The 22,528-nt window shown below is 43.7% G+C and overlaps 1 protein-coding gene across 6 annotated transcripts in view; it reads right to left on the bottom strand.

Moving 5' to 3' along the window:
* The window catches only part of DNAH9 (dynein axonemal heavy chain 9), a 330,190-nt gene that overhangs the window by 175,035 nt on the left and 132,627 nt on the right, over window positions 1-22,528 (bottom strand). For all 6 annotated transcript variants that reach the window (XM_053297116.1, XM_053297118.1, XM_053297119.1 and 3 more), the window contains 3 exons: window positions 22,091-22,238; window positions 20,158-20,332; window positions 521-694 (listed from right to left, as the gene is read on the bottom strand). In XM_053297116.1, the coding sequence (XP_053153091.1) occupies window positions 521-694; window positions 20,158-20,332; window positions 22,091-22,238 (497 nt within the window). The remainder of the gene's footprint in view (window positions 1-520; window positions 695-20,157; window positions 20,333-22,090; window positions 22,239-22,528) is intronic.

The following is a 22,528-nucleotide window of genomic DNA, read 5'->3' as shown; positions in this document are numbered from 1 at the left end:
GAGTATTCCATATTGTCAATGTCAAGCTTTTCTCTATAGTCAAGATGGCTAGAAAACACACTGTATGAAAAGATCCAAATATCCTGCAATTTTAGTACTTTGGACAGAGCCATCCATCAATCCTCACTTCCATGCAGAAGGGATGCTCCAGCACACTCTTTTACATGAACAATATTTCCCCAATGAACATTTTCCAAGCATCCTAGCTCCAGCTAGAGGAGGGAGAAGCAGAGCTGCATGTAGCGTCATCACAGTGGGGAGAGTGTGAAAAGCAGAGCTGCAGATTACTGGTGCACAAAAACAAAAAAGGCCCACACTCCCTAAACAATTGGTTGCAAGCCTGTTCTAGTAGGCAAAGCATTGGTTTTATTCTTATAAAGAAACATTTGTTTTTTCACTTCAGTACTAATGAATACAAATTAACAGAGACAATATGCTCACATACTCCTGCATGATACCTTTGTTTACCTCAATCATACTCTCAGAGAGAGAGAGAGAGAGAGAGAGAGAAATCACTTACCTGCAATGGCATATCTGGATCAAATTCAAATTTGGGGATGAGCTTGGACCAAGGCTCAAATTTCTTTGTTTCCGGGTCAATGTAAAAGTCAAAGACTGTCCCTTGGGAAGGAAACTTGATTGTCTTGAACTCCGTCACCCACCATTTACTGAATTCAACTCTGTAGTCTATAAGCTATCAAGCAAAATTTTGAGAAAAGAGGTTTTAAAATGCAAACACAAATAATTATGTGGATAGGTTTCTCTCAGTTAAATCACCGGCACAAATGACGACAGGTGGTTCACTCTGACGTTCAGCCTTATCCTCAAGTCCTTTTACCATCTCTTCCAAAGGAATTGCTTTCACAGCCTAGGATAGCTCCCTATCATTTGCGATTTTCTTTTCATCTTTTTTCAAGATTATCTTCATATTCTCATGCCCCTTAACAAATAATTATCCATGATAAGAACTGCCTGATGTGAGATCCATCAGACATAATTAAACTTGTGTAAACAATTAGGCAATCCAATTGATTAACTAAAGAAAGCAGGAGGCTCACATCAAGCAATGCAGCTAAGTCTTTCTCCATCAATCACTGTGAACTTCCAGTTCACTATGACATACACTGAAATGTCCAAAGCAGAAAGCAGTAGTCTGGATGCAACTTTTCCATAGCTCTTTCTAAAGGCACATTGGCATTATAAGCCCAACATTACTAATCATACAGCCATCGTAAAATACCATGACGTACAGAAGAAATTAATAGGAAGGGGCAAATTCCAGTTCACCACCTACAGGAGAAGAGTATTTCTATTTACTACAATGAGTCTGAAATATCTTCACAGAGTGCACTAACTGACTGATGTGTGGGATTCTAATGTAGCTACTTGCTTGGGGTAAGAAGTGAAGTGGCCAAATTTGCAGATGACACCAAACTATTAAGGTTGCAAAATCCAAAATGGTTTGTGACATGCTCCAAAAAGATTTCTACAAACTGGATGAGTGGTCAACAAAATGGAAAATGTGGTTCAGTGTAAGCAAGTGTAAAGTGATACATATTGGGGCAAAAAAACCCCTAACTTCACATATACTGGTGGGGTCTGAGCTGTCAGTGACTGATCAGGAGCGAGATCTTGGGGTCATGGCCCTATCCACCCCTAGCACAGTACCTCCAGTGACTGTTGTTGGTGTCTATCATGTTTCTTTTTAGATTGTGAGCCCTTTGGGGACAGGGATCCATCTTATTTATTTATTATTTCTCTGTGTAAACTGCCCTGAGCTATTTTTGGAAGGTCGGTATAGAAATCAAAGCAAATAAATAAATAAATAAATAAATAATGGTGGGCAGCTTATTGAAAATGCATGTCAGCTGTGAAAAATGGCAAATTCCATGCTAGGAACCATTAGAAAGGAGGTTGAAAATAAAAATGCTAGTATTATCATGCCTTATACAAATCTATGGTGTGGCCACATTTGGAATACTGTGTACAGTTCTGGTCACTGTATCTTAAGGAGGACACTGTAGAACTGGAAAAGGTACAAAAGAGGGCAACCAAGATGATCAGGGGCCGGGAATACCTTATGAGACAAGGATTCAGCATCTGGGGCTCTTTAGTTTGGAAAAGAGGATGAGGAGACATGATAGAGGTATAAAAAATTAGGCATTTAATAGAGATAATTTTTTCTCCCTCTCTCACAACACCAGAACCTGAGGTCATCCCATGAAACTGAAGACCAGGAAATTTAGGACCAACAAAAGGAAATTCAAATTATTCACCTCTTCCCACATGCATTTACATAACTTGCTTGATTACTCAGCACTTGATTAATGGTAAAGTGTGCCGACGAGTCAATGTTGACAATGTTGTGGTTGTCTTTTGGTAGAATACAGGAGGAGTTTACCATTGCCATCTCCCACGCAGTATGAGATGATGCCTTTTAGCATCTTCCTATATCGCTGCTGCTCGATATAGGTGTTTCCCATAGTCTGGGAAACATACCAGCGGGGATTTGAACTAACAAGTTCTGGCTTGCTAATCAAGTCATTTCCTCACTGTGCCATTAAGTGTGTCAGCACTTGATTACTCAGCATTTAAGTATGAACAAATCTCATTGAAAAGTCTTGTGTTTGGGATGATGTAAGGTGATACAAAGTGTTTATTATTTATCTATCTATCTATCTATCTATTGTTAAATTTATATACCGCCTTTCATTAAAAATAATCTCAAGGCAGTTTACAAAAGTTTAAAAATTTATAATAAAAATGACAGTTTAAAATATTAAGCTAAAAATATGAAAACAAATCTGATTAAAAATATATAAAATACAAACATAAAAACTGTAGACAGATAAAAACACACAGAAGCAGCAATAAAACAATCATGTAAAGTTCTTTCTGAAGTGATTAATCCATGATAGCTCATTCACACATGCAGTAATCAAATTGTTGATGTGCATGTGTAGACCAACCCTTAGTTGCTAAGTACAGGTAGCATCCCTGCTCCTACTTCTTCACTCCCAACTCTCCAAAAGTGTTACAAGGAGAAATCTATTACGCTTAGAATTGTACTCAGATATAGGGCTGGAAAATGATACATGCTGAACCAGCCATTGCTGCCTGCTCAACCTCTCTCACTCCCACCAGATTCTTTACGGACTATTTCCCCCAGATTTATTGATTGTAGACACTTTTCCAATATAGCAAATCAGCCGAGGCCACAAGTTCATTACACGGAGGCTATCTAACTTTCACTAGGGAACAGTGATTTTTTAATGACAACTGACCTACAGCAGCTGGAGTCGTTCCCTATAAGCATCTCCAGATAGGACTGAGAGAAACTCCTGCCTGTAACCTTGAAGAAGCAGCTGCCAGTCTGTGTAGACAATACTGAGCTAGATGGACCAAGGGTCTGACTCAGTATAAAGCAGCTTCCTATGTTCTGAGCTATCCACACACTCCGAATGTAAAGGATTCTTTAGGCTGGAACTTCCATAAGAATCAAAACATAGGGATGTGCACAAATCAATTTTTTTGATTCAATTTGTGCCCAAATCACCCTGATTTCTTTTTTATCCAAATCTACCACCCCCAATCACCCCAGATTCGATTTGTATTTTATTTGATTTGATTCAGATTCGGACCTATTCAGACCACTTAACAAGGTCCTAGGGGCACCCAATTTGGGTGGTGGGTAGGTCCCCATGGGTGCCACCTACTACCCAGATTTCAAGGCAGTGGGACACTTGGTTGATGTTTAATGAATTATTTTAGTTTTTACTGATTTTGAACATTTCTCCATAGGAAACAATGGGGATTTGAAGTTGCCATACCCTAACACGGATCCCCAGCTTTCATTTTTTTTAAAAGCTGAGCTCTAGCCCTTGTAGAGGTAGAGTTATGGAGCAAAATGTGCGGTCATTATTTTTCAAGTGTTTGGATTCTTTGGTGTATAATAACTTTTACTCATAATGAATCCCTATGGGGATTCATTGCACCCCTTCATTTCTTCTGTACATTTTGACTGTCACTGGACAGTGCCAACTGTCAACTGCCATGTGCCAACTACACCCCACCCACCCACCCGCAAGGCAGTGGGGTACTCATTTTAATTTTTAGGAATTGTTTAGATTCTTTGGTGTCTAATAACTTTTCCTCATAATGAATCCCTATGAGGATTCATTATATAGCTTCATTTCTTCTGTTCATATTGACTATCATTGGACAGTGCCAACTGTTAACTGCCATGTGTCAACTACACCCCCACTCACCACCACACACACACACACACTGGGGTACTCAGTTTATTTTTTAGGTATTTTTGAAGTGTTTAGATTCTTTGGTGTCTTCACTAGACACCTTCATTTCTTCTGTTCATTTTGACCCCACTGCTTTGCAGGTGGGGGTGTGGAATTAGTGGCATCCCATGTTCCAACTACCCCCCAACCCACAAGCCACTGGTTACTCAGTTTATAATTTAGGAATTTTTGAGGTGTTTAGACTCTTTAATGAATCCTCATAGGGATTCATTATGAGGAAAGGTTATTAGACACCAAAGAGCCTACACGCTGGGGGGACGGGACGCTAGAACATAAACTGAGTAGTACCCCACTGCCTTGAAGGTGGGAGTAAGGTACAGCTGGCACTGTTGAAAAGACAGTCAAAATGAATAGAAAAAATAAAGGTGTGTAGTGAATCCTCATAGGGATTTATTGAGGGAAAGTTATAATACACCAAAGAATCCAAACATTTGAAAAATAGTGGCCACACATTTTGCTCCATAACTCCACTTCTACAAGGGCTAGAGCATAGCTTTTTTGAAAAAAATGAATGCTGGGAATCTGGGGGAATTAATAGGAGAGATCTGAATCTCGAATCAATTCAAATCGAATCAGGCACAATTTGATTTGGACTCGAATCTAGCCAATGGGCCACAGGGGTGATTTGTTTTGTCTCCAAATCATCCAAATCAGCTAGATTCGGGTACAAACCAATTTGTACCCAAATCAATTTGCACATCCTTATCAAAACAGCTATGATCCTCAGCTTCCACGTGGCTGCAATGCTTTTGTATTGGTTATAAAGGGGGCATTTGCTCCCCACATCTTTTCAGTATAAAAAATAAACAGCCACAGACTAAACACATCTTGAAGCCTTTCCATGGAACATTTGCTGCTGCTCCAAACCCTTTCAGCCCAGCCCATCAAATGCCTTCCTTTCTACCACAATTATTAAAATTTGTATTTGTCATTAAAAAACAAAGAAGGGATAAACAGTAATGGTGACTTATAACCCCTCCACCCCATCCCCATCACATTAGATATCTTAAGAGATAAGAAAGAAGAAAAGGCTGAGAGAAGTTGACTCTCCTTTTACGCCAAAATAATGTTAAACTGGAGAAATTCAAGCAACCCATACAGCTAGAGCAGTGATAAATTTCAGTGGCTCATGTAATGGAGGCTTGCTGATTTTAATGCTCCTACCTCTATGCCTGTTTTTTAAAAAGAGACCTTGCTGCCCACCTACCCGCCTGCAATAGTGAGAAGGCATTCATATTGTTTATTCTGACATTTCAGTAGCAAAAGGTCAGAACTAAGGGCAATTTCTATAGTGAGCAATAAACAGATTTTATATTGGATCATTTTTCACCAGATCTTTGCTTGTTCTTATTCAGACTGCAGCACTCCGGATCCTTAGTTCTGACATTTACAGAGAAGCAAAGAAAGAAACATGGAGTCCACTGTGAAGAGCAACAGTGCAGTATGTCTGTGAAGAGCAACACTGCAGTTCTGAAAGTCTACCTGATCAGAAGTCCATATTCACCTTGCAGAACATTCCTGAAGTGAACAGGGAGGTTTTCTGAGGATTTAGCACACTCCGTTGGCACTAACAGAGCAGAAAACCACATGGATACTTAAAAAATTCATTGACAATCATTATAGGAGAGGTATCAACCCATGCCTGGAATGAAAACTGTTCTCTCACCGAAAAATAAGAATTCACCATGTCTATGGATAAAAGAGAGTTTGATACAGAGGAATGACCATAGTTCAGTGATGGAGCACTTGTGCTCCATCACTGAACATCTCAGCTTCAATTCCCAGCATCTCAAAGTAGGGCAGGGAAAGACCCTTGCCTGAAACTCTGGAGAATCAATGTAGACCGGGGATGCCAACCTGGGGTCCCCAGATTTTGTTAGACTACTACTCCAATCATCCTCAGTTACAATGGCCAAGAATACTGAGCTAGATGGACCAATTGTCTGACTTGTCATAAGGCAGCTTCATGAGTTCACAGGAGAATTAGCCCAAAGATGTCAACAAAAAATCCTTGTTGTAATTTCAATGGTTATCCTACTGACTATGGCAAAGTTTTATCTTCATACTTAGTAGGGATGTGTGAGCTGACTCACTTTGAGGCAGGCTCAACATCGAGCTGGCCTGGTTTGGGTGACCTGAATTCAAACCAGCCTGGCCCCCAAAGGGGAGGTGCTGGCCTGAATTCGAACCGGACCGGTTCCCGGTTCAAAGAACCAGTTCAGTCCGGCTCAGGGAATATAAGTAAAGGGCATTCCCCACAGTAAAGATGGGGCAAGGAAAAGGTAGTCTTTACCTTTAAAATTAAGGCACTGGGGATAGCAGAGACAACAGAGGTGGCAGCGGGGGCTCCTCAACCCCACCCCCAGCTTCCCAAATGACAGCCTGGGCCAGCTGCAGCCTGGGCGGCGGCCATTAGAATGACCTCCGCACATGGGCAGGTGCCATTTGCACCACCACATTTACATGGTGATGCAAATGTCCTCTGCATGTGCGGAGGTTACTGTAATGGCCGCCGCCCAGGCTGCAGCTGGCCCAGGCTGTCATTTGGGAAGCTGGGGGTGGGGTTGAGGAGCCCCCGCTGCCACCTCTGTTGTCTCTGCCATCCCCACCACCTTAATTTTAAAAGGTAAAGACTACCTTTTCTCCCCCCTCCCCCATTTACTGTAGGGAATACCCTTTACTTGTAAAGGGGAATCCTCACCAGGCCAGGTCGGCAAAAAAAAAAAAGGTGAAAAAGCATGGGAAGAATGATTCAGGCAAGGTTTTTTTGCTTACACACCACTAGTGCAAACTTTATTAACAACCCACATTTGAGCCCCTGGTGGCGCAGTGGTAAAACTGCCGCCCTGTAACCAGAAGGTTACAAGTTCGATCCTGACCAGGGGCTCAAGGTTGACTCAGCCTTCCATCCTTCCAAGGTCGGTAAAATGAGTACCCAGAATGTTGGGGGCAATATGCTAAATCATTGTAAACCGCTTAGAGAGCTTCGGCTATAGAGCGGTATATAAGTGTAAGTGCTATTGCTATTTAAAGAAGATCTGCATGTGATATAATCGTAATTTACCAGATATCCAGACAATAATCCTGTGATGGAACCAAGCAATCCTTGACATGGTGATTGGGGTGTGCAATTCAGATTTTCGGTGTTTCGATTCAGATCCGAACCGAAACACCCCTGTTCTGTTTTGTATCCGAATATGGCCCATCAGAATCACCCCTGATTTGATTCGGATCCGAATTAATCTGAATCCGAATCGATTCAGATTAAAAAATGGGTCCCAGGGGCAAAATAGTGGGGTGGGGTGGTAGTACCCAATGGGTGGAGGCTACCACCCAAATTTCAGGGGGATTGGGCAAAGGGCTGATTTTTGGTGAATTTTTGAAGTTTTAGTGTCTTTGGGGCAGATTGGGATCTGGGCCAAAAGAGTGGGGTGGGGTGGTAGTGCCTAATGGGTGGAGGCTACCACCCCAATTGCAGAGTGATTGGGCAGAGGGCTGATTTTGGTGAATTGTTGAAGTTTACGCGTCTTTAAGGTTTTTCCTCATAAGGTATAGCAGCCCCATAAGTGCACTTGGGGGGTGCTGGGGTGGCCCGGAGCGAGTGGTGGTGTAGTGCACATAGGGTGCCAACCACCCCCATGGGTTGCTAACCCATGGCGTACAGGGTTCTGATGTTTCTGAGGTATTCTGAGTGTGGATTCACTAGCAAATGAGATTTTCAATGAGACACCATGAATCCACTCTAATTTGCTATCATAGAATAGCAGGTACATTTGGAACATAGGAAGCTGCCTTATTCAGAGTCAGAGGACAAAAGGAAGGAAGGAAAACGTCCTGCAACAAATGGAAGGTGGATGCTACCTTCGGTCGAATGAAGGGGTCAGGAATCAAGCAGGCAGTGTCTTCGAGGAAAATGCAGAAAGATTTATTTACAGATAAGCTCAAAGTTCAGATACTCTCCTAGCAGAGGTAATCGCCACAAGGAAGGCCAACTTGAACAAGAGAACCCGGATGGGTATGGTGCAGATCGGTTCGAACGGCTGTGACTGAAGGGTACAAAGAACCACATGCAAGTCCCAGGTAGGGAATCTGTGTACTGTTGGCTCCCCAACTTCAGTCGCTTGCGTAGGTAGATAGACTTACCCTGGGTGGGTCCAGGAAAGGCTTGCCGTGGAGAAGATTGTTGGTTACCAAACACCATTGAAGCAAGGACCTGGTCTGACGTGGAAAGCTCAGACTGATCTTGGACTTCTTGGCTATTGCCTTCTGATATGGAAGTAGGAACCACTGGAGCTCACGCAGGTGAAAACGAGCCCATGGAACGGAGTCTATAGTGGCCACCATCAGCCCCAAGAGCTTTGCTAGCATGCTGAGGGGAGTCTTAGGAGTTGATAGGACTAGCCTGACCTCCAACTGCAAGGTGAAGAGGCGGTCCGGAGGTAGGGGCAGGGAGGCCGCCTTCATGTCTATGATGACTCCTAGATGACGCAGTTGGTGAGAAGGAATCAACTGGCTTTTTTCTTGGTTCACTAGGAACCCATGGAGGTCCAGGGTTGACAACGTGGACTAGAGGTCCACTTGGGCTTCCTGATGAGAGCGAGACTGTAGAAGTAAGTCGTCAAGATATGAAAAAAGACACAGCCCTCGCATGAGAAGGTGGGCCACCAGTGGAGCTAGGACATTTGTGAAGATGCGAGGGGCTGATGACAGGCCGAAGGGAAGGGCCACGTATTGGAAGTGTCGGCATGCGTATTTGAAGTGAAGGTACCTCCTGCTGTCCGGGTGGATTGGGACATGGAGTAAGCTTCCTTTAGGTCGATGGATGCTAGGAGATTGTGGTGGAGGAGAGCCTCCGAGATTGACCTTAGAGTTTCCATGCGGAAGCAATCTCGGCGTACTGACTTGTTTGGCTGCTTTAGGTCTAGAACAGCTCTTTTTGTGCCGTATTTCTTTGGTACTGTAAAGAGAATAGAATAAACCCCTCTGTCCTCCTCCAGAGTGGATACCGGTTCGATTGCCCTGATGTCTAGCAGGTGTTGTATGGTCTGGAGCATCTGGGAGTGTTTTGTGAAAAATCGAGATCTTGATGTTGGGAGGAACCTGTAGGAGGGCAGGGAGTGAAATTCTATTCTGTAGCCATGTCTGATGACGTCTAGAACCCAACTGTCTGAGGTTGAAGCTTCCCAGGCCTGGAGAAACAAGGACAAATGCCCCCCGTGCCAGGTAGGCCTTGCGTCATTGCTGTTGTTTGGGCTTGGAAGGAGGAGCGTGCTTGAAGGAGCCAGATCCTCTGAAGGGTTGTCGTGACCTATTCCAGAATCCCCTCTGAGTTCTATTGTCTGCGCCTCTGAAGGGATGAAAGCCGCGAATGAACTGGTTAGACTGCCGATATTGCAGGGGTCTTTGAAATGGAGGCCTGTCGGACTTCTTTGGAGCGGAGGATGGCATAGCCTTACGCCTCTCCTTGGACTCTATCAGTACATCCTGTAAGGCAGATTCTCCAAAGAATTTTGTGGAATCGTAGGGAACAGAGGTAAGGTTGATCCTTGAGGTGGGATCTACCTGCCAATTTTTGAGCCAGAGGTGGCGCCTACCCACCACTGATGCGGCAGAGACTCGGGCAGAGAAACGAATTGCATCCAGAGTAGCATCAGCCATGAAGGCCTGTGCTTTTTGGATTTTTAGTAGTTGTTGGCGCATGCATACTGGATCAGATGAAGGGTTGCTAAGGAGATCATCCACCCAGAGTAGAGATGCTCTAGCTGCCATTGAAGCCGCCGAGGTGGCGTGAGTAACTAAGGCTGAATTGTAGTGCACACGCTTGAAAGACAGTTCTGCCTTTCTGTCACCTAAGTCCTTGAGGGAGGTCTCACCATCCTTAGGGACCAGAGAACCGTATACCAGTTGGACTATCGGGGCATCCGTACTTGGGGTCTTAAACATGTCGGAGGTGTTCTGTTGGAAGGAGTAGAATTTATTAGCAATTGCCATAGGTCTACAGTTCAACACCGGCAGGAGCCATTCATCTTTGACCACATCTGAAAACAAATTGGGCATAGGTAATAACATATCTTTGGCCTTTGCCCTGGGAAAAACCAGATCCCCTTTCGTTGTGGGGTCGGGCTCCTGTGTGGGTTTTGTATGTAGGCCAATTGTTTTAATAATTTTATTCATGAGTGGCGAGTTGTCCTCGGCCACAAATAGATGTTGGGAAACTGGTGAAGAGTCCTACCCTTCTCCATCTGACCATTTGCCCTCCTCCTTATCAGGGATATTGTCTGAATCAGGGTCAGGGCACTGAGGATCTAGCGGGAGTTCCCGATCATGGTCGGAGGCCTCAGAAGGATGAGGGTTCAAATCAGTGGGGGTTGTGGTAGGCTGTTCAATATGTTTTTTCTTAGCCTTAACCTTCCTGGGCGTAGGGCTAATAGAAGCACTAGAAGAGGAGTCTGAGCTGGGAGACCTCTGTCTGGCTTTTCGTTTTGTCTCTTTTGCCTTAGATTTCTTGGGTGGTCTAACTTGTTGTATAGTGTCAATAATTGCATTCTTAAACCACACCTGCCACTCTGAAGGAATCACCCTGGGATGGGAGATGGCTGGGCTCTGGCTGGTAGCAGCCCCTGTACTCGCTGGGCCCAAGGAAGTAGCAGGTGACTTGAATCTAGGGCTCGCCTGGCCAGGGGGAGAGGAAGAATGGTGTCCTCTGTCCCCAAACCCCACCCCCATTAGAAGTACTTGCAGTTGAGGAGGTGTCCTGAGAGGAGGCCGCCATTTCAGTTTACCTTAGTCTTTGGGCCTGTAGAGACATGGCCCAGATTTCTTCAGAGGTTGGAGGCGGATTAGCCAGGGGGTGCCTCCTAAAGCGGACCTCTTCCACGTCCCTTGTGGATCAGAGTTCTTCCCTGCGGTGGGCCGTGGTAGAGCACGTCTTGTGGCCCAAGGGCAGGAGACACGCAGTGCTTTTGTTGGCATGCAGCGCAGGAGGCTGAAAAGTGGCTGGCACCGACGCAGGAGGAACAGGGGCCTCGGGCGGCTGAGAAGTGGCCAGAGAAGCTGCCTGTGTTGCGGCAGTGGAGCAATTGGATGGCTGGGAAGTGGCCGAGATGGCTGCCGGCAGCGCGTCAGGAGAGCAATCGGGCGGCTGTTCGGCGGCCATTGTTGCTGGTGGCTGGGCCTGTAGAGCGGTAAACGGGCCGTGAAAGGGCCGCAAGCACCCGGATCCGAAGTCCTTCTGCCAAGGTCCCCTGGGGACCAAAACTATCCTCCTGCCCTGTGGGGGCCGCTTCATACAACAGAGGAAAGAAGAGGGGGGAAGGAGGGGAGAGGGAAGGTAAGAAGGAATGAGCAAGTCGGTTATTTTATTTTGTTTTATTTAGTTGAGGAGGAAAATGGAGAAGAAAAAGACTGAAGAGAGAAGAGCTTTTTTGGGGAGAAGGAACAAGAAGGGAGAAAAAACGCTCAGGGTGCACGGGAGAGAAGGAAAATGCTGCCTGGAGCTGCTGAGGACAGAAAGAACTGGGGAGAAGTTATCCCCCTCAGGCTCGTGTGGGCATGACTTATTTAATTTTCCAATCAAATTCTGTCCTGCCTCAGAGCTCCTGGGAGGGATAACCCAATGAGATGTCCCCTGGCTTCCAGCAACCAAGAAGGGAAAATCAGGAGAGTCACTTCACTCCAGAATGCATGGAATTTACTCAAAACCACAATACTAGAAGCCCAGTTAGATTGTATACCCAGAAGGAGGAAAGGTACCACTAACTCCAGGAGGATGCCAGCATGTCTAACAGGTAACCAAGGAAGCCATACAAGGGAAGAAGGCTTCCTTCCAAAATTGGAAAGCCTGTCCAAATGAAGAGAACAAAAAGGAACACAAACTATGGCAAAAGAAATGCAAAGTGACAATAAGGGAGGTGAAAAGAGAGTTTGAGGAACATTTAGCTAAAAGCATCAAGGGGAATAACAAAAACTTCTTTAAATACATAAGAGGCAGGAAACCTGCTGTTGGAAGTGAAGGACTATACGCTGTCTCTTGTCTCAATGACATGGGAGAACAGTCTAGTGAGTCAGACGGCTAGAGAGTCAAGACATTGGTCATCCCTTCTCTACTGCTCGGACACTATCCCTTTGATTTATAGATTGCTAATCTCAGGGGCTTCCTTCCAGCCACTTCCTTCCTCTCTCCCTCCTTCACTTCCCTTCCTTCTACCTTTCAACATGGAAGCTCCTCTCCCCTGCACCATGTGTGCATAGATGCAGAATCCATCTGCATCCAGCTAGCTAGCTAGATTAGAGATCCTATCTCCTCACTTTCCTATCTAGAATGGAGTTCTCTAATAAATACCACTTACATTGATTTGAAACTATGAACTTGCTCCAAGTTACTTTACTCTCAGCATACACACATGCCTAACTAAATTCCGCTGTGTTGTGCCTCTGTGCACTCTGCTATAATGAAATAGGGTTTCTCTTACCAGAGAGAATTCCCAACACCTGCCAGGGAGGCAGTTGGACCGTTAGACAATGAAGGAGTGAAAGGGATTATTAAGGAGGGTTGCAGAGAAGCTAAATGTGTCCTGTGTGTCTGTCTTCACTGCAGAAAAAGATACTGAGCATATACCTGTTCCTGAACCAGGCTTTTCGGGGATGGAGGCTAAAGAACGGAGTCAGACAGAAGTGGCAAGAGATGATAATCTAAACTGTCTGGAAAAACTGAAAATTAGCAAATTGCCAGGGCCGAATGGCATCCATCCAAGAGTCCTCAAAGAACTCATATTTGAAATTGCCGACCTCCTTGCTAAAATATATAATTTATCCCCTCAATCAGGCTCTGTACCAGAGAATAGGATAGTAGCAAATGTAACACCGATTTTCAAAAAGGGATCCAGGGGCGATCTGGGAAATTACAGGCCGGTTAGCTTAATGTCCATTGCAGACAAATTGATGGAAAGCATCCTCAAGGATAAAATTGTAAAGCGAATAGAACAAAAGGCCCTACTGGGAAAGAACCAGCATGGCTTCTACAAAGGTAAAATTTTCCTCACAAACCTTTTGGAGTTCTTTGTGAGTGTAAATAAGTGTGTGGATCAAGGTGATCCAGCTGACATACCTGGACTTTCAAAAGGTTTTCAACAAAGATCATCATAAAAGACTCTTGAGAAAACTTAGCAGTCATGGAATAAGGGGACAAGTACATATGTGGATTGCTAACTGGTTGAAGGACAGGAAACAGAGGGTAGGTATAAATGGAGAGTTTTCACAATGGAGGGAAGTAAGAAGTGGGGTCCCCCAGGGATCTGTACTTGGACCGGTGCTTTTTAATTTATTCATAGAAGTAGGGGTAAGCAGTGAGGTGGCCAAATTTGCAGATGATACCAAACTCCTTGTAGTGGGTGGTTTGATCATTAGAGGGATAGAGAGATGGGTTTGTGACCTGCATGTTGACCGCATGGTGACTTGCCTGCCTGGTGCAATTTATACATAGAAGTAGGGGTAAGCAGTGAGGTGGCCAAATTTGCAGATGATACCAAACTCTTTCGGGTAGTAAAATGCATAACTGATTGTGAAGAGCTCCAAAAGATTCTCTCCAAACTGGGGGAGTGGGTGACAAAGTGGCAAATGCACTTCAGTGCTGGCAAGTGTAAAGTGATGCACATTGGGACGAAGAACCCCAACTTCAAGTATATGCTGATGTGATCTGAGCTGTCGGTGACTGACCAGGAGAGGGATCTTGGGGTCGTGGTGGACAGCTCATTGAAAGTGTTGACTCAATGTGCGGCAGCTGTGAAAAAGGCCAATTCCATGCTAGGGATCATTAGGAAGGGGATTGAAAATAAAACTGCTAATATTATAATGCCCTTATACAAAACTATGGTGCCGCCACACCTGGAGTACTGTGTACAATTCTGGTCACCACATCTGAAAAAGGACGCTGTAGAACTGGAAAAGGTGCAGAAGAGGGCAACCAAGATGATCAGGGGCCTAGAGCACCTTTCTTATGAGGCAAGGCTACAACACCTGGGGCATTTTAGTTTAGAAAAACGACAACTGCGGGGAGACATGATAGAGGTCTATAAAATCGTGCGTGGTGTGGAGAAAATGGACAGAAAGAAATTCTTCTCCCTCTCACATAACACTAGAACCAGGGGTCATCCCATGTAATTGATTGCCAGGAAATCTAGGACCAACGAACGGAAGTACTTTTTCACACAACACATAATCAACTCTGCCACAAGATGTGGTGACAGCCAACAACCTGGATGGCTTCAAGAGGGGTTTGGATAACTTCATGGAGGAGAGGTCTATCATCAGCTACTAGTCAGAGGGCTATAGGCCACTTCCAGCCTCAAAGGCAGGGTGCCTCTGAGTACCAGTTGCAGGGGAGTAACAGCAGGAGAGAGGGCATGCCCTCAACTCCTGCCTGTAGGCTCCCAGTGGCATCTGGTGGGCCACTGTGTGAAACAGAATGCTGGACTAGATGGGCCTTGGCCCTGATCCAGCAGGGCTGTTCTAATGAATTCCCAACACTGAAATTAATAAGAAAGCCCTTATAGTTATATTGGAGTCACATGTACCTAAGAATACCTGTATAGCTTTGGACCAGGCTGTCTCTAACACTTTTCTCCCCTCACACAGATTCATCATTCATTTTGTGTTTAAAGGATTGTGATTAAAACATTATGTACATGAAGTGATCACCATTCTCAACGCTGCATATTAATCTTACAGTGTACACAAGGTCAGAATGTCTTGTTTGTTTCTTTTTTCTGCTTAAAGAATAAGCTTTGCAAACCCTATCCACAACCAAAATTGAGACAATAAAAGTTATAGCTTCATCTACGTTACCTACAGTGTAAAACAAGTTGAACCAAAAGCATCAACCATCACCCCTGACTGACTTACATATCTTGAAGAGTTCTAAATGAACACTATGATTTCAAGGAAATTAATTGGACCTCACCAAGGGCAGCTCAATGCCAGAGTCTACTCAAAATGCAGCTCCACTTTATCATGGAGCAAAGCAAGCCCAATGCAGAAGAGAGAATAATGTCATGAGACAGATGAGTTGCTTCAGCACTCTGGATCCTACAAACACCGAAGAATGCTAATCCCTACCTCTCCAAATTGAGATAACTGCAGCACTAGGATAGGTATATCAGTTACTATTAGCTTAGGTTTTGCAATGGTCATCAGCTGTAACACGGTTAGGATTAAAGTAAAAAAATTGCATTCCATGTCCAGACATTGTATACCTTTAATTACTAGATGCTGGAGACAAATGACAAGGGAGGTTGCAATCTCCAGCATGCTTTGCCAGAGGCATCTTCCTGGACAAAGCATACTTGATCTGATGGACTTTAAGGGACATTTTCAGCCATGTTCCTTGTAGCGTCCGCCAGTCATTGCTTTTATGCTCACAGTCACATGCAGAATTGCAATGTTCCTTCCACAAAACAGAGATATGGGTGTGTCCTTGGAACACAATAGACCAGGAGTGTCAAACTGTGGCCCTCTAGCTGTTGTTGGCCTACAACTCCCATCATCCCCAGTCACCATGGCCAGTAGCCAGGGATGATGGGAGTTGTAGGCCAGCAACATCTGGAGGTCCTCAGTTTGACACCCCTGCAATAGACTGACCCTTCCCCTTTCATCCCTCCTGTCTCTCTTGTGATCTGTTGTATAGCTCTGTTGCATGCACTTCTCAAAAAACACAGAACAGTAGCACTAACGTGCCACATGTGTGGTCATTGCACAGCTGGACTACTGTTGTAAAAGTTGGATTTTCTGCATTAGTAAATGTGATATTTTAAGAGCAAGGAAAGTTTACATTGGCAATAGATGGATGATGATATCATGAGAACCCACCCATACAAAGTTTGATAAACCCAGACTAAACACCTGATTCGGAAATGCTCCGAGGCTATTCTCACATGCAGCAAAGACTGGACTAAGAAAGCCGTCCCCAATCCCGGTGGCATTTCAGATACAACATTGCATAGGGAGCCTGCCTCCTAAATAAGGTTAAGGGAGCAAGAGCTCCCTTAGCCCCATTATCTGGATCATGTGCAGCACCCACTGCTTTCAGTGGATGCTGCAACACTGACGGGCACTCTCCTGTCGCTGGGGGGTATCCCCACAATGCACTCAGCACTCGCACGGTGCACTGTGGGACGTCTGGAGGCCAGGATGACCCATCCCAACCCATGCACTTCCATGCTGCTGGGGGAAGCAACAATGTGTATGGATGCACAGGAACGTGCACCCTGTCCCTCCCAGGCCTGGCAGTCGGATCATCTGTGAGAAAGACAAGCTTCTGCTGCCTTCCCTACTGCCTGCCCTGAAGTCCTCTCACGTGATCATGAGAAAGGGCTCTCTAAGTCTCTCAATACAACAAAAGAATTCCTACGATGTATTGTAACAAGATGTAGTAATGGCCACTAGGCTTAGAAAGCTTCATTAAAAAGAGGAATGGGCACATTCATCAAAGGAAGAGGTGAGGATGGCTTTAGAAAAAGAACTAAGAGTGGTGGAGTAGATAGAGAAACCCCCCTATGAACAGATAAGAAAGTTACTGTTTGAGGCTCTTCAGTATGAAGTTATCGTGCATGACAAAGCCATATGGTCTCCTAATTTATGCAAAACTGTGGTGGAGCAGAAAATTAGGAATCTGAGATTATTAAAAATCCACAATGTGCAAGGGTTCAACTATGAAGACAACCTAGAGGGCTAAAAAAAACCCCCAAAACCCAGCAAAAAAAAGACGATAAGTGGCACTATTTGACACAAAATGAAATAGCCATTCACACTGTAACTGCAAGCTCAAAGGAGAAGTGCTCTCCTGTAAAGAAAAACTAAGGATGAATGAATCTAAATTAAATTAAAATGTGTTGTGATTTGCATGTCTGTAATTGATGATAAATACCCTACATGTCTTTATTCAAAGAAGTCACACACAGAAAGAATCAAGACAGTGGCCATCTTACATCATCTTAGAGATGGCAATTTTAAGAATTAGGTGTTAGGAAAACAAGATATGCTCCTGCAATGTATGAAGAATCTTCTCCATTAGAAATTCCTTCAGCAAGCACACAGTGGAGCAACCGAAACAGCAATAATTTCCAAGGCCTGTCATCAAAAATTGAGGAAATGAATACAGAAATGAGGAAACTGCTCCAGGCCTGAATTAATTATATGAAATACCAAATTAATGACAGAATAACAGAGGTGAAAAACAGGATTAAATAAGTAATTGGATAATAAAGCTAATTTAGATGCAGAATTAAAATGGGGGGAGCACCTCCTTTCCTCCCTCCTGCCATGAAATCAGTCAAAAGTAATGAAGAATATACTCTGTTCCCATGTGTCTATGAGGAAGAAAACTCTTTAGGAGACTGGAAAATCAGCAGAGAAGAAAGACTTTTAGTGCCCTCGCTTCTGATTAAAACAGAAGCTAAGCAAACAACCCTTTTATCTTCTTCCCATGAAGACTTCTCTTGAGCTGCTACTTCTAATAGGATTGCAGTATATCCAGAACCCAAATAGTAAAACAAACAAACTGGTTATGGCTCACCAGTTTTTTAACCTACTTTCCAGTAGGCTTATAAGATCACCTGGCATTCCTGGTGTCCGGGTGTCTGTCGCTCCCACGACCTCCATCAACTTAGCAATGCCTGGACCAATATAAGCCAAATTGGGTACAGTTGTAGGGACACATAGACATTGTTTGTGATGTCATCTACCCCAATTCAAGATGGCAGATGTGTGAACATTTGAGGCACGAGTGGGCTAACCTGTGGACTGTAACTGATTTGAACCAAATCTGGTACAGTTGTAATGAGTGACACATAGGGACACCTCAGTTGTGTAGTTTGTGATGATGTCATCCCCCTCAAATCAAGATGGTGGATGCGTAAACTTTTGAAGCGCAAGTGGGCTAACTTGTGGATCACCTAACCGATTTGAACTAAAATTGCTACAACTGTAGGGATAGATAGGGATACCTCAGTGGCATGGTTTGTGATTATGCCATCTGCCCCAGTTCAAGATGGCAGATCTGTGAACATTTGAGGCACAATTGGGCTAACTTTTGAAGCACCTAACCGATTTGAACCAAATTTGGTACAGCTATAATGAGTGACACACAAGGACGTGGTTATCAATGGCATGGTTCACAATGATGTCACCAACCCCAATTCAAGATGGCGGACATGTGAATATATGAGGTGCAAGTGGGAACTGATTTGGACCAAATTTGGTACAGTTGTAGGGACACATAGGAACACCTCAAATGCACAGTTTGTGATGATGTCATCCACCCCAATTCAAGATAGCAGACACATGAATATTTGAGGCCCAAGTGGGCTAACTTGTGAACTGCCTAACCAATTTGGATCAAATTTAGTCCAGTTGTAGGGATAGTGAAAGGAAAGTAGGCAGATTAGTTCTTACTAGAACAACTTGTTTCAGTTGGGTGCAGAAAAAACCAAGGAAGAGATTTAGAATTTTAGCTGAGGTTGACAACCTTGAAAGTATTCAAATATCTTATATAATCATCTTCCATGTGCATCAATATACCAAGAAGTATTGGCTCCCATTTTATAGTTTGGGAGGAAAGATGAAAACAGTAGTCCACATGCACAAGCTTCAGAAAGGCTGATGTGACTAATACAAAGTCATCTGGGAAGCCCCCAAAGCAGATCTACAAACTGAGCCAAGCAACTGCTAAGCTGTGGGTTCATACCACTAACTCCTGTAGCATCCTGTCTCTTTACTCAGAAATTCAATATGACAAGTCCTGGCTTCCAAATCCATGTCACCTAGCAAATGAAATGGACTGGAATCTACCAGTTCACATCAGAAATGACTGCTTGGAATTTGGCTCTTTCCCCCGCACCCCTTCGGGTCATTGGTTCCAGGCAGAAATTGATTACTATTTGAAAGGAAGAAGAAGAGGAGAAGGAGAAAGGAATGTGCATCATAACCCACCCCAGCCAGCACATAAACAGTATTTCAGTATCTTCTTTGTACAGAAGCTGTGGCAACTTGACATTCAAGGAAATGGTCTATGTTTTGCAGAAGCAGAAGCACTAATGAGTTCCTGTAACATACAGCTTACACAGATGAGTTCATAATAGGACTGCAGGTCCAGAGCTGCCACCAAATTTCATCTGAAGCAAAACTGGGATTGAATTTAGAAGTTCCTGCTGGACTAAAAGCTTGAGGTGCACTACTAGAGTTTAAAGGGCTGATAATCCAGAGCAACAAACCACATGCAGAAAGACTTTATCCTAGCGCAAAATGGTTGTGCTAGCTTGCAGCACTAAGTCTGGAGCTTGCATTCCAAACTAGTGTTGTGCTAGTGCAAGCATGCTTGTGGTTGTGCAACTGTGGTGCACCTCACTTATTTCAATAGGAATATTTACATAGCTGCACTTTTGTGCAATCCCAATTTTTTGTGCAGCTAAGCCGTCCTCTTGCACTAGCACAACAGCATTTGTTCTGCATGCAGTTCCTTGCTCTGCACAATTAGTCAGTAAGTCTAACCCCACAACTACCAAATAACTAAACTTGATTTACATGGGTAAATTCTCCCAACCCAGATCTCACTTCTGGGTTCCTCCAACATGATCAACTGGGAAGCAGTTCCCTGTCCCCACATCTGATTATCTCTAGTGGTCTCTCTAATTGGGGGGCGGGGAGTGAGTGCTGCTGTCACACTTCTTACTTTAGGGGAAATCTGCTTGAAATTATCCAGGAAGAGGCATTGGTTTCTACCAGTCACAGGTGCTGGTTAAAAAACGTGAAGCTAAAATTAATTATCTGCTGTGCAGAAATCTCTTCTTACCTGATCTTGGAACATAGCACCACCAAAGGCCCAGACAGCAGCAAAAACAAAATAAAGTTCATAAAGCTCTTTGGGACAGTCTGGAGGGGTATTCTCCTTGGTCAGGAGGCATTCAAGGAGATAGCACAACATCTGAACCATGCTTTGCTCAGGAACTGGAATAATCTTCTTAAATCTATAATGGGAGAATTGAAAACGTATGAAGTTTAATTGGATTTAGCATGACTGCCATTTAACAATACAGGAGATAGGCATATAAATCCTCTTTCCGAACATTAACATTTTTTTACTTTCATTGTGTATATCTTTCTTATCCACTGCTACAGAGAGGAATAAAATACCATCAGCACGCAGCCAAGTAATAACTGTAATCATAAGTTTGAGCCATTTTAAAACTTTGATCCTCTTGAAAGAAGTGAAATGGAAGCCTTGCTAAGGGCACTGATTTGCCACAAACGCAATGAGTTCAGAAGTGTTCAAATAACAGAGTAATAAAATAAGCCCTTTCATCTCATATTTTACATGGGCTTAGGCTACATTTACAGACATGTGAAGCCGGAAGAACCCTGCAGTTTGCTACAAAATAATTATAGTTATTGGAAAGGCCAGCTGTACAAAATATACTTGTCTTGGAACCATCTCCTGCTCATCCTGAGAGCTTCACATGAAGTTTACACAAGGCATCCAGCTGACCTTTCCCCTCTGCCTACACTATTCATGGGCTGAAATTTAACCCCGCTGGCTGCTGCAATTGTGAAAGATGGTACTGTAGCCTCAAAAACTTTTTCCATTCCAAGCCTCCATTTGGCTCACTTGTAACATCAGGCTCCATCATGGCATTGAGGACCAGTAAGTCTGGAAAGTGTGTGTGTGTGTGTGTGTGTGTGTGTGTGTGTGTGTGTGTGTGTGTGTGTGTGTGTGTGTGTTGTACACCTAATTTGGAAAAGCATGTTACAGCTTATTCACTTTTCCAACAATGCAGAAGAAGTACTTCCAAAACTCTTCTGCCATGATAATTGTGGTTCTGAATATTTGTTTTCATAATTATTGGGTGTGCATTAGGCATAGGATAAACACTTCAAAAAACCAGCATGTATAATCATCTCATACTGCACGGGAAGAGGCAATGGTAAACCCCTCCTGTATTCTACCAAAAGAAAACCACAGGGCTCTGTGGGCACCAGGAGTCGAAATCGACCTGACAGCACACTTTACTTTTACTCTGACCTTCAGTCTATAGTCTGCTGACTGAATTTGGCACCTCCACATGCAGAGGAGGTGTACTTTTTGGCATCCCACCATAAAGGTCTGTTTGTTTTAAGTGTTTGCAGTACTGTGCCAAAAAACTGAATCCTGTGCATGGTGATGAGTACAAAGAAGTTGCTCTCCATAAGCTGGCAACTGGGATTTGTCAGACTTTCTGGGAGCTTCTACTCCACAAATTGGTCTTATGATCAGGCCCGGTAACCTGTATTGTATACTAGTACTGTAAGATTTGGTTTCTGTCACTAGGTGTCACCATACTGCTTCTGCACAACTAACACCACTAGAGAGCCACATAGTGGAAAATTATAATTCACCTATATGTATCCTCCAAAGGAAGAAGCAGCTTACATGCAAAGAGATATCCCTTGAATGAATGAAGCCATTCTTCATTCATTCATTGTGACAAGAAGGAAGAAAGCTCTCCTGGCCTCTTCATCATGGAGTGAAGCTAAATTCCTTCAAATAAATTTTTACCTCTTCAGCATGGAATGAAGCTGAATGTGTTCAAACAAGAAACCATTTGGGGAAGCTAAAGAAGATTGACTACACAACAGTGTGTGATAGGAGACATTTGAAAATATGTGAGAACCAGAGATGCACATGCAACAAACAAGGCCATGTGGGTTTCAGATTCTGTAAAGTCACTCTTAGTTCTGCTTAACAGTACCTGGTTTTAAGAGTGTCCAGACAAACTGGCAAATATTTGTCAAACAAAATGGTCAGGTTAGCTCGTTCTGACTGGAATTCCCGTCTGTCAATCCAGCTACTCACAGGGGGATTCCAACCCAAATCAGCGGGATTGATGTAAAGGATTCCTGGAGGCACAAAGCAACAAAGTTAGCAACAGGGCTGCCTATGTTTTCTAGATCTAAATTATGGGTAAATAAAAGGAAATAATCACATGTGGTTGCGAACTCAACGGCATGTAGCTCTTTGGACGAAATATCCCCCTATTATGTATGATTCATTTTGTTCCTAAAGCATTTTTTTTTTATTCTTAATTGTACACTAACAAATCCAAGTGATAGTGTCCCTCATCCTTCTTTTGGCAATATTGCCTCACCTATGCTTTTTAAAACAAGTAAAATGGAGGCATTCCCCAATT

The sequence above is a fragment of the Hemicordylus capensis genome, chromosome 2, assembly GCF_027244095.1.
Source record: "Hemicordylus capensis ecotype Gifberg chromosome 2, rHemCap1.1.pri, whole genome shotgun sequence".
Lineage (NCBI taxonomy): Eukaryota > Metazoa > Chordata > Lepidosauria > Squamata > Cordylidae > Hemicordylus > Hemicordylus capensis.
The sequence above is the reverse complement of the archived record's forward strand: the minus strand, read 5'-3'. Positions and strand labels throughout refer to the sequence as shown.